Here is a 13,276-nt window from a genome sequence, read left to right as displayed (position 1 = left end):
TACTTTTTAACTTAGCAGGCAATGGAAAAAGTTGGACATACTAAAAATATATACTTGTTCTGGGGAAGGTGACCAGGAAAATTAGAAGTATAGTTCTTCAATCAAGACACTGCCATATTAGGGAGATGATAGTCTCATACGTTCTTAAGTAGAATGTCATCAGATGACGGGTTTGATAACAGTCTTTTCCATGTACAGCAAACTACCCTAAAGGAAGAAACTGGAGAAGTGGGATCCCTCCGCCACCAGATTCTGTTTCCCCCTTCCAGAGCTAGATAGTGAATTTTACTTCTCTCCCAAGTTCAAGTTGGCCAAGTTGCTGGAATCCAAAGTGAAAATTTTACTAAGGAAAGTTAGAGAATTGTGTTTATGTATGAGGTGAAATAAAAATAAAACTTAAAACAAAAAATACAGTTTAGGGTGCTGCGCCGGCCTGCTATGCAGAGCTCACCTACCTTCCGTTCTTTATCCTGAAATAAGTTTACACGGAGCCCAAGTTTGCCAAGTAGCACAGTCTTGATAGGTTTTATTCGCCACACCTCGACCTAAGAGAAGGCTCTGCCACCACAGAGCCCTGCGCCATCTGCAGCCTTCCCCACAGTCATTCATTAGCACCTCATATTGCGGGGCACAGGGCTGGGGGCTGTCCGAGGCTGCAAAACCGTCTATTTCACCTGTCTGGTCGCTGACTCGATTCCTTCCGCAGTAACCCTGCACGCGTGTTGCAGGCTCACGAACCCCTAGAGAGACGGAGAGCCTGTCCTTCTAGGACCCTGTTCCAGCTGTGGACAGCCTTCCCCATGAAAAGTTCCTGTCCTGTGCCGAAATCTGTCTCGTGTTCCTTTTCATCCGCCATTGCTCCTTTGCTCTCTTGGGGTCCGGATGCGTCCCGTTGATCTCCCTCCCAGCATCCTCTTGGGAATCTCTCAGCCTTTTCTTCCTCAGACTGGAAATCCCCAGCAGCGTCTTCAGCTTCCTTCGTCTGGCTTGTTACACAGCTCAGAAGTGCACGCAGAGCAAACCGGCACTTCCTTGGCCTAGGTACTGACTACATGTCTCACAATACAGCCTATTTAATCAGCCGTTTTGGCCTCAACACCGCAGATTCTGCAGCTCACTGAAACCAGAACCCTGATGTCTTTTTGTCTTTGCTGCCATTTAGCCACATCTCCGCTCTAACCTTTTACTGCAGAAAAATTTTCTGGACCCAAGAAAAAGAACTGATGCTTATTTATCTATAAACTTAAGCTTGCTGTTTCACCTACCGTTCCAACCTCTTAGAAATGACTAGTACTCTGGACACTTAAGAATCTAATTATGACCGTGACATGATGTTAGGCTTTGGAGTCTAAAACGCTTGATTTCATCTGGAAATTTTCTACCCAAGGGGCTTGGAGGCTGGTCCAGACTTTTCACAAGGGCTTCAAACCATACGCACATCCTGGGCCCAACCCACAATGCCTCCTGCAGCCCACGGGGAAGGGACAGTGACAGGAAGTCTGGTTCACGTCTCGGCCGCGTGAATCACGTGTGGCCAGTCGCGTGCGTCCTGGACAGGACTCCTGTGTTGAAGGACGGTGTGATGCTCCATCTGCGCCATTTATGATGCTTCCTGTGTCTTTTCCATCAATAATACATCAGTCAGTTGCTTGTCAGAGACGCTCAGCTGCTGACAGGTCCTCATAACCTGACTGAGATAAACTGCCAAGAGGTGCTTGCACTGGAACACGAAACACACAAACCAGTTAGAAACTGGAGGGGCCGGGCTAACCCAGACCTCTCACCACCATCACATGTAGCAGGAAAGGAGTGGGGCACAGACTGTGCGCCTCTGACTCACTGCCTGCAACTGAAGACAAAGATGAGACCTTCTAGGAGGCAGTGGGGACGAAGGAGGTTTTCCTTTGCCTGTTGTTTGGGGCAACAGTTTAGATCCAGCTTGGTACACGTAAAACCAAGGGAAAACTGAGACAGGCTCTTTATTTTAGTCCTAAATTATATTTCTTTCTTCCTCGCCTTCAGAAAGCTGTTAATAGCAATGGCTAACGTTCCTTGAGGTACTGTGCTAAGTGCTTCTTAAAGTTTATCTCACTTAATAAGAGAATTATTTAATAATGAGATAATAAGGTTATCTCATTTAAGCCCCCCAGGGGGACAGGTCTTATCCCCATCTTACACACATGCTCAGAGTCTACAGTGTAGTCCCTTCACCACTATTAGACTTCCGGGCGCGGTGTCGGGGGCAGGGGCAGGGGTGGCAGGACCCTCACATATCTCGGCCTGTAACACCTCTGGGGAGAGGACCTGTGCTGGACCTTGTATCATAGCACATACAGCTTAGGTTACTGGAGGGCCTGCTTGAACCCTGTCATTTTACAGGTGAAATCAGCTGTGAAGGTGGCTTCTTGTACAATGGGACATTCAACCTGCCACCCAGTTCCCGAGGTGTGTAAAAGAAAGGGGAAGAACTCAGCGGGTGCTACAATATTCTTCCTTGGCAAGACTTAACAAATGGCTGGGCAGTGCTTTCTCCTGTGGAGTCAGGAGCTTTGTGAGTGTGTCTTGTTCCTGCTTGATGCCCTGGACTCCGTGAAGTCAGCAGAGGCACCGATGTGCTGTCCTGCCCCCGGGAAAGTCGAGCATGGCCAAGTGCCAGGCTGTCTCACGGGGAGTGGGAAGAAACACCTCGAGGCTGGACGTGGAGCTGGGGGTATGCAAAGCTGCCAGCAGCGATTTAGTTCGTATTTCTATTGGGCCGACTGGTTCCCCAGTTGCCAGCTTTGGGGATTACCTGTTGCCCTCCCCACAGCTTCATCTGTGACCTTTTAAATTAAAATGGGAAACTGGTGTAGTTCTAAAAAGGACACTGCATTTTGGGAGGGTAAACCCAAAAGAGAGGACTAACTGAAGTCAAAGAGAAGAAACTACTATCTGTTTCCACATGCAGTAAAGTCCCCATTTTGTGCAGCTCTTAAACGACGCGGCGACGGCTCTCAATCTCTCTCCTAGCTCAGCCGCAGCTGGGGGGGCCCTTCCCATCCTCACCAGGAGGCTGTCACCCTTCCGCAGCACTGAGAAGGCAAATGCCGGACACGAACAGTAATGACAAGAGGCCAAACACACGTATGTTCTACCGGAACTTCCAAGTACCTAGAAAGGAGAGGATAGATGGGATCAGACTTGGAAAGGTGTGCTGGAAAACCACTCCCTTCCCCCGAATTTATCTGCCTGACGACTCAGAGCTGCTCTGCACTGGGAAGAACCGTAGGAACATCTTCCGCAGAAGTGGAAACTCGACTTCCCTGCCTGCAGGACCTTCCCACTGTCTTAGAGCTCTGCCCTTGAGGACTCCACAGGACAGAACGGAAGCGTTTCGGGTGGGTTAAACCATCCCTCTGGCTGGTGATTCAGAGGGCCCACTCCGTGGGCTGACTATAAAGAGGCAGAGGAGAAAGCCCCCTCATTTGCACTTCATCGTGGTGTTTCTCAACCTCTGGTATTTCACAGCATGTGTGTAAACGTCTAAAGCTTCCACCACACGTGTGAAGGAAGTCTGAAAACAGGTGAAGGCTTGGCAGTGAGGCAGAAAGACAGGTGTTCAGAAGAAAACGGGAAAGGGCTTCTGAAAAGCATCTGAGAACAGGAGGAATGTAGGAAGCAGAGAATCTTGTAACGGGATGATCGGGCGGCTGTTTCAGAGCGCGGTAAGCCCAGATCTGCCTGTTCCCCAGCAGGATGGAAGGAGCGCACAGATACGAGGGCTGGGAACACGCCAGTCCAAGAGCAGACGGCCGGCTGTCAGTCAAGTGGTGAGGAGAGGCCGTCCCAGGGAAGTGACGCTGCATCTGGAGCGTGACTGGACAAAGGGAGAAATCGCCTGTTTGCGTCTCCACCACGAAGCGGCCAAAGACACAGCTGAGGGCTTCATTCCTACAGTTAAATCTGCAGGGCTTCCCTGGTGGCAGTGGTTAAGAATCCGCCTGCCAATGCCCGGGACACGGGTTCGAGGCCTGGTCCGGGAAGATCCCACATGCCGCAGAGCAACTAAGCCCGTGCGCCACAACTACTGAGCTTGCGCTCTAGAGCCCGCAAGCCACAACTACTGAGCCTGTGCTCTAGAGCCCGCGAGCCACAACTACTGAAGCCTGTGCGCCTAGAGCCCGTGCTCCGCAACAAGAGAAGCCACCGCAATGAGCCCGCGCACCACAACGAAGAGTAGCCCCTGCTTGCCGCAACTAGAGAAAGCCCACGCGCTGCAACAAAGACCCAACGCAGCCAAAAATAAATAAATAAATTAAAAAAAAAAACAACACTCTGCAAACTGTTGGCAAAAGGAGCGTCCTGGGCACGCGGCGCCACCCCGAGGGCTAGCTCACGTGAACCGCAACTTAGGGATTGCCGCAGGGCTCCCACGTTTTGCAGGCTCTGAGGTGGCCACCTACATGAAAAGGCCGGGACTTAAAAAGCAACAAATGCCAGAGCTCCTCTTTCTCCTCACAAAGAATAAAGCAGCAGGAAAGGCTTCAACCGAGCAACAGCAGTGTTCAGGCACGAGCTGTGCCTGTTCGTCAAATGTCCTGGCATTCACGTGACGCGGCCATGTCGCTAAGGTTTCTTGACCAAGTCAGGAGAATTCCTTGGAGGCTGCAAGATTACCAGAAATGGCCCATGACTAGGTAAGAAGATGCCTACTGTTCCCATTAAAAATTTCAGCCCCAGTTACAAATCAGGTGTGAAGAAAATCACATGTTACAGATTTCCAGTCCTGGGGCGCTGACATGTTTTCGGTGGTGGACGCTGAGAATGCTTGCAGGAATCTCCCCAGTGTCTGGAAAACACAGGCTGAAGGGAGAGCATTAAAGCAGATTGTTTCCCACTCAATCCTGCACGAAAACCGATCAACATCCAGCAGTGACACCAACAATTCTTGCGTCTCCAAACTGTCACCAATGAATAAAAAACTTCAGATTTCTTCTTCTCTCTGGATTTACATTTAACTAGGCATAAGCCTCTGGAATTCTACACTGACAAGTTCCTTCTTATGGTGGGTCCCCAGCCCATCAGAATACTCTCTGGATGAAGCCGAGTGCCGGTAACTCAGGGACGGGGAGAGTTTCTACAAGAGGTTCCCTTGCTGATCCTTTCAAAGGCTGGCTAGGACTCACAACGTTCAGCCGCCCGAGGCAGTGAATACTGTAAATGAACAGTCAATTCTGAATTTGCTTCGTCTTTATCGAGCAGTGGACAACTAACGAACCCAATAATCAGGCAGAGATCTGAGTTGGATACGTTTAGAACTAGAAATTGACCTCACAGACCATCTAATTCACTTCCTTCACCCTTCAATGGAAAAACCCCCTCCTCTCACGGGACATACTCCCAGTTCAGCCACTCAGAGCCTGGAATGTTTATCCCCAGAAGGAGAGAGCTTTTAAAAAAAGCAGTGCAGGAAAGAGGATGCTCAAACCCAGGCTGGACTTGTGTGCACCTTGCCTGGAGGAAGTCTGCTGCGGTCCCAGTGAGGCTCTAAGGTGGCTGGCCCACCTGCATGGTCATCCACTCAGAAGGACAGTTTTACTTCATGGCTGCTCAAGCCTCTTAGCATCCATCACAGTGGGGAACTGTATCATCTACTGCTCCCCAAGTTCGGTGCCTCTCTCGGAAAGAGGATTATACATTCCTGCCCCATGAGATACAGGCTGACTGTGTGACCTGCCTTAGCCAGTACAACGTGAGTAGCCAAGCAGAAACATTAAAAACGGTGCATACTATGTCCTCTTCTCTGTCTGCCGTGAGATCCACAATGTTCCAGACGGGGGCTGCTCCAGCGGCTGGGACCCTGAGTGAAGACGTTTTGGAGCAGAGCTGCAGTTGACTCTTAATGGAGATGTATAGTGAGTGAGATATAAACTTTGTTTTGAAATTTGGGGGTCATTGCTACCACAGCCTAACTTATTTAGCACCTCCTGACTGACGCACCCCCGTTCCTGGGTGGACCAAAGTTTATCAAAAAGCAACTCAGGTAACAACGTCAGTGTGACTTTAAGATGATTTCCACTACACCTGGACGAAGTGAGAGCATTAGAAGGTTGCCCTATGGAACGATAACTGGCAGGACCAAGAGGCAATGTCTGACTCAACTTTTATCATCTCACAGGACCTCTGAATTAAGCCAACTTCTTTCCATGTTACTATATACAATGAAACCACTGAGGTTAATTTGAGGGTGTCTATAAGATTTCTACAGCCTCATTTAATTCAGAGTCCCAGCTGACAGCCACAATTCTAAGAAGTTAGCATTTTCATGACGAATAAAGCAACATGATATAATACAGAATGTGAATGATGAAAATTAAACAACTCACAGTGATCCTGGGAGGAACAAAAAAGTCAACAATAACTGAAGTATTTCAGAGTCTTTAAGATTTTAACTAACAATGAGATCCCAGAACTAGAGGGCAGTTGGGACTCTGCTTGTGCAGGTCAGGGGTTCTGCTGATGTTGGAACTAGGACAAAAAATCCGAAACTAAAAGACATGGGAAAACTCCGAGGCCCTCCCCGTTGAGGGTATTTTAGCTACATAAAAACCAAAAGTAAATACTCTAGAAAGAAGACGGAAACGCTTCCTCAGGTACAAACAACATCACTTAAGAGTGCCGCTTATTAATCTATGCAGCTCACCACGAGAAAGTTCTCATCAGCAGCCTCTTTTAAGTAAATACAACCCAGAGTTTTAACTGCAGCCTTCAGCACGGATCGCCCCGGCTTACTTCATGCAGAAATGCAGGAGGACGTGCCAGGTTGGCCGCACCATCCTGCAGTGTGGAACCGCAAGTAAGTTCACCAGGCAAAGCCACCCGTGTACCCAAGAGGCTCTGCCCAGTCACTCACTCACTAAGAATGAGTCAACACGGTCTTAACTCTGAGGTCATCATAAATAACCAGAATCCAAACACTGAAAAATCCCTCCTTCCTGGTCTTCAGCAAGGCCTGGATTAAATACAAGAGCTGACAGCTTCGTTTTCACTCCTTCCAAGCCAGACACAAAATTCTGGAGACCACTGCTGATGTTTAATTTCATTCACAAGATTCCCTTCGCTCAATCCCAGCGGCAGGTACCACTGTCTAATGTAGCTAAACTGGGGGTGGGGAGTGTGGCCCACTGCTGACGTACAGACAGGCAGTGCAGGATGGCCTTTACACATCCCCGCTGCCGGAGGTGACTGTTAATTTTCTGCACCTCAGTTTTCGGCACAATGAATATCTTTCCGGGCTTTTGGTGAGAATTATCAATACATGAAAGTAATTCGGAGTCTGATAAGAGTCTGATCTGTTACTTTACAAATCTACCTACCTTCAGCTCCAGTGGGCAAAACTAAGGTCCAAGTAAACTGCCTGAATTCAGCAGTCTGGCCTTCGTGAACACTTCTTGACAACAATTTTGACAGATCATTTCTATGAGATGAATCTGGACATGTGGAAGGACTTCAAAGTACATTTTGGTTTTTGCTTGTAAGCAAGAGATAGTGTAACAAGGGGATGGAGTCAGCGCTTTTTGGTGGGTGGGTGGGTGGGAAAGTACCTCTAGTATTAAACGACAGGAAGGCAAAAGTTGACTGTGCTCCGTTAGACCTGAGAAGAGATCCTCTCTGCGTCATTGCTGGTTCTACACATCGCTACCAGGTAGAGCTAACAGGTCATGTTTATCTTATTTTAACTACTCATACTCTTATTTTACCAAGTTGGGTCAAAGGCTTTCCAAAAGCCCAGGAAATACTCAGAGCTGGTCACCAGCTTTCACAGAGATTCATGAAAACATTTTGTCCTACGGGGATTCTGTTGAGATAATCCCCACCTCTAGGTCTCTACCTGGTAAACACGCCTCCCACTGGGTGATGAGATTAAGGTGACGGACTGGCGATCAACGAGGTCCAAGGCCTGGACGGCTGATGAGCCAAAGACAAACTTCAGCCTGGGGAGCAGAGAAGCTTCAGGTTAGACGGCTGGACTCAAGCCACCTCTGCGACTTGACCCAAAGGATCACCACTGGCAGTTTTTAAAAATTCACTTCATTTTAATTTGGAAAAAAAAAAAAAAGCTGACAATATAGCAAAACCCCATGTAATCGACCCCCCAGAATAAATGTTGACATGACCCCATGTAATCGACCCCCCAGAATAAATGTTGACATGTTGTTTGGATAAAGAAGTCCTCTATATACTTCAGTCTTTCCTATTCGTCCCAACTTCCTTCATCCCCGAGGCAACCACATGCATTTGATGGTTTCCTTCCTATTAATGTTTTTAGATTTTATAATACATAGTACATATGTGTGTGTGTGCATACATATATATACACACATACATATATACATATGGTATCGTTTTATAAGTTTTAAAACATAAAAGGTATATGGTAGGCTTTTTTGGCAACTTTTTTTTCCCACTCAGTGTACTTTTGAGAATGATGCATGTATATATTTGTGTGTGTATATATATATATATATATTTTTTTTTTAACTTTTGAATAATATTCTATTGTATGTACATAATACATTTTATGTTTTAAATACTCTATTTTTTTTAAGTACTCTATTGATGGACATTCTGAATGTTTCCATTCGACACTATTACAAATAATACTCAGTCATCCCCGTACATGCCCCTTGGTGCACATCTATGAGAGTCCTTCCTGGTTATGTAAGTGAAAGCGGAACTGCTGGGTCTTAGGATATGTGCAGTTTTCAGTTTTAATGGGCGCTGCCAACAGCTTCCCACCGCGGAAACCGTGCTCCCCCTAGCGCCATATGAGAGTTCTATTTCCTTCTCATCCTCACCAACACCTGTATTATCAGGCCTTTTCATGTTTGACCATCTGATGGGTGTTAAATTTGTTCTTTATGGATCAGTACTAAAGGCTATCCAGCTGTTAAATGATGTACCAGAAAAAATGTGATATGTGGGAAAATTCTTACAATATATTAGGTGAGAAAGGTCGGGCACCGTATTTTATATCTAGAAACTCCATCATGTTAAAAATTTTTTTCTTAAGAAAATCTACAATTACCTCAAAATAAAACATTACATTGAAAAAAAAAAGGCGATAAACCAAATTGTAACAGTGATTATCACTGGCTTGTATGATTATTCATGCTTTTGATGTTTTATTTTCCAAGGACTTTATTTATTTATTTACAAGTATGGGTTATTTTTATAAACTGGAAGATAAAATGGCTGGGTTGAACTAAAACTAAAAAGTTAATGTTTTAAAGAACCCATATGATTTGACACAAAATAAGAAGACAGCACTACTAAGCCTTTAAAATTAAAACGTTCAACTTCTTCATTTTCTAACAAAGTAGTCTGTTACTATAACAAACTGTTAGAATGGGAAAAGTGTTTAAAATTAAACATAGGATGATTGTCTATGGGCAAAGAAAACTAAAGACAAAATCTGGTAACAACTTTATCAATCAAATTCCAATTAACTTTAAAAATGGATCTAATAAGAATTTTTTTAACCTGCCTTGTCTACTTTATAACATATTGTGAATATCTCAATGCACTTTTAACCACTTTTAATGGTTATAAAGAATTCCATTGTAAAGATCAATTACTTTTATTTTCCCCAAACTCTATTTTTTGGATAATTAAGAGTTTATTAAATTTAATTTGAATAATTAGATTGTTTCAAGGTGTTTTTTCTTTTTGCTACCATAAACAATAGTGGATGAATGTGCTCACTGTAAAGTCTTTAAACATCCATGATTAATTCCGAGATACAGTCTTATAAGTGGAATTTCTGGGTCAAAGAATATGTATATTTTAAAGCTCCTGTTCCCAGTTGCCAGTTTACCTTCCAAGTTACACACCTACCATTGGGATATCAGTTATCCTCTTCTCCATGTTCTTGCCAACATCTGGAAGATTCTTACCAACATCTTTTCTGTGATACCCAGGTTTTACAGATGGGAAGTTATCTAATTATTTTAATTTGTATTTTTATGATCACTAGTAAAATTTAGCTTTTTGTCAAAGCTTTTGGTAACTTGAATCCTTTTATTACTTGCCTATTTGTTTTAAATGTAGTCATTTTTTTAATAATGTAAAATCTTTGTAAAAAATTTAAGAAATAGAGAAAAAGTTATAGCCATTTTCTAAATTGCACCTCCTTCCTCCCCCCTAAGATAACCTCCGGTATAAGTTGGTGTATATCCTTCAGGAGTTTTTAAATATAAATGTTTATGTGCAGTTAAATGTTTAGTTATTCCTAGGTAGCTTTCACTTTTTTCTTGCCATTAGGAATGTAATTAATGTTTGAACTTTGTGTATGAAGGAAAATAATTATTAGTTTCTGTATTTAAAAAAAAAAACTTTACTCTCTTGGTGTTTAAAAAGTAGTTATGTCCCCTACAAATAATGACAATTGTCTCTCTTTGCAAATAGGCATACGGCTGACTCTTGAACAATACGGGGATTAGGGGCACTGACCCTGAGCAGCTGAAAATCTGCGTATAACTTTAAGCTGCTCTCCATATCTATGGTTTAACCAGCCTCACATGGTATAGCACTGCAGTATGTATTTACTGAAAAAATCACTATGTGTGGACACACATAGTTCAGACTTGCGTTGTTCAAGGATCAAGTGTACTTCTCATTTTTTCATGTGTTCGTGTAACAGCTACAACTTTTAGAGCAATGTTAAAGTGGCAATTAGGACAATAAGGGAATGCCTTGTACTGTCAGATACAGTGTTGGTTATTCACTTGAGACAGATTTTTAATCATGTAAAGAAAATATTGTTCCTAGTTTAGTAAGAATATTTTTTAAAAATCAAGAGTTAATGCTGAAAGAATTTGGCCTTTAAAAAACACATTAATGATTAAAAACAAAAAACCCAAATACAACAGGATATATACTTACGATAACAGATGCTCATCAGGAACTGTAAAACAGGAATGGAAAGAAGGTTAATTGTGTCAAACCAGTGACCATAGACAAAAACATCTTAAAGAGACCATAAACAGGGGCTTCCCTGGTGGCACAGTGGTTGAGTCTGCCTGCCAATGCAGGGGACACGGGTTCGAGCCCTGGTCCAGGAAGATCCCACGTGCCGCAGAGCAACTAAGCCCGTGTGCCACAACTACTGAGCCTGTGCTCTAGAGCCTGCGAGCCACAACGAGTGAAGCCCGTGCACCGCAACAAAGACCCAACGCAGCCAAGATAAATAATGTTATCAAAAAAGAGAGAAAAGACTATAGCCAAGAAGACTTTTGTGTAAGATGGTGAATTGAACATAGGCATCAAATTTTACTGCTTCCCAATATTCTGCTAAACAATAATAAAAGGATTTTTTTAAAAGAAGCATAAACTCCCCAGGATGAGGACAGAGAGAAACACAGCTGGAATATAATTTACAAGACCTGAGAACACTGAATCCTAAGTGAGCAATGGGAGAGCCGAGTGTAAATCAGAGCCTGATTTACCCTTCAGAATCTAGCACCCCCTCCTGCTAAAACAAACCTCAGAAACTGGTGGCACCAGATGGCTCTGGAGTGGGAAGGAAGCGGGGGGGCTAAAATAAGACTCTTTGAAAGAAAGTTTAAGAAGCTAGAAGGTCGCAGAATAATGCTTTCAGATGTCTGAAGAAATGGTATTTCCAACATATAATTCAATACCTAGCCAAACTATCAATTAAGTGTGAGGATAGGAAAAGAACTTTTTCAGGCATGTAAAGCCTCAAAAAAAGTACATCTCGTGCTTTTCTTCAGGAAGGTACTAGAGTATGTGCTCTATAAAATAAGGTAGCAAACTGAGAAAAAGAAAATTGTAGGGTGAACTAAATAGAAGGCTCAACTTAGGTAAAGGGAATTCCCCAGACAATAATGGTGAAGGGAGATCTCAGGAGACAGCCAGCCCATAGGAGAGCACACCTGAAGGCTCTAGGAGAGACTCCTGCGGGAACATGAAACTGATAAAACATCTCATTCACCTGAACATCTTGAGTAGCGATTTAGAACACTGGTAAAAAGAGTTTGAGGTTGAATCAGGGATACATAAAAAAGTAAACAAACACAAGTAAGACAGTTTTGAGAGAAAGCAGAAAGTTACAGGAAAGGAAACGTAATCCTAGCTTCCTGCATGGCTCAGCTGTGACTCAATTTTACGTCATCACAAGTGTAAACTCAGTATTGACCTAAAGAAATTATCGTTGAAGGGTGGGGGGTCAGGAAGAGTGTATGACTAACTAGAACAAAGATTTTTAAATAGCAGAAAACGGTTCTGCTGAAAATAAACCTGAGTCAGTGGTAGTGGTCGCTCTGAGTCCTGAGCATCAGGGGCACCTGCAGGCCCCCTTCAAGACTCTCAGTGTATGGATTAATCCATTCAGACACAGAGCCCATCTCGGGCAACCACTGTTTGAGCTGACAACAGACTGGCTTTCCCCCCACCCTTTCTGGCATCAGACATGTTTGAATACCTGGCTGGCCTAATCTTTTAAGCACATATACTGCTTTAGTTTTAACTGAAATGAGAAAAGTTGGCTTCCTTTTCTCAATTCTTTAAAAACAGTAACTCAAGATAAATCCTTTTCAAAGTGCGGTCCTTTTCAAACAAAAGCCATCCAAGTGAACCAGCAGGGGCAGTTCTGAGGTCTAATCTATTTATTCAATGACCATTCGGACGCTGGTTGCGCAGTTCTCATGCAGATGCACTTCGATCGGGACCCTCTCAATACCGGTGTGTGCTGCGAACGCCCAGGGATGCGGGAACCTGGTCACAGAGCATCCTCTGCTGGTCAAAGGAAAACAGGTACAGCCACAGCGTCCAGAACCGCCCCCGCCCACCCCAAGTCGCTGCGTCTGCAGCCGGGTTTGCGGCCCTGAAATACTCGCTCGTTGAACAGGGTGTAGGAGAGGATTCGTTTAGAGCGAACACAGATTTTGAGAAGGAAGGGCTACTGACGAGGTCAACAGAAACCTCCCTCGTAGGGGCCAGCAGCCCCGCCCCGGTACCCCGGGTTTCCGCCCCCGCCGGCGCCGCTGCATAAGCCTCCAGCCCGTACTCGGCGCGCCGTCCCGCGCCGCCGCCGCCATCTCGCTCAGCAGCTCCTCCACCACTGCCGGCAGCGTGAGCGCCCGCGCCGCCACCGCCATGACCGGTCCCGCGCTAGCCGGGGCGTGGCGGACGCGGTGACGTCGAGTGCGTCCCGACCAATCGGCGGGCGCTCGACGCCGGTGGCGGGACTTCCGGGGCGGGACTTCCGGGGCCCAGA

At 45.1% G+C, this 13,276-nt stretch overlaps 1 protein-coding gene across 1 annotated transcript; it reads right to left on the bottom strand.

Annotated features, from left to right (window-relative positions):
- Positions 1–1,561: 1,561 nt before the first annotated feature.
- On the bottom strand, positions 1,562–13,157 carry ZSWIM7 (zinc finger SWIM-type containing 7; the record flags this gene model as incomplete). The annotated part of the gene is made up of 5 exons (XM_082860860.1): positions 1,562–1,720; positions 3,046–3,150; positions 7,871–7,973; positions 10,924–10,945; positions 13,067–13,157. 5 exons carry the CDS (start codon positions 13,155–13,157, stop codon positions 1,601–1,603), a joined length of 441 nt encoding a protein of 146 aa, XP_082716986.1. The 3' UTR covers positions 1,562–1,600.
- Positions 13,158–13,276: the final 119 nt, after the last annotated feature.

This window comes from Leucopleurus acutus (assembly GCF_964270905.1).
Source record: "Leucopleurus acutus genome assembly, chromosome: 19".
NCBI classification, from domain to species: domain Eukaryota; kingdom Metazoa; phylum Chordata; class Mammalia; order Artiodactyla; family Delphinidae; genus Leucopleurus; species Leucopleurus acutus.
This window is presented reverse-complemented; position numbering and strand designations above follow the sequence as displayed.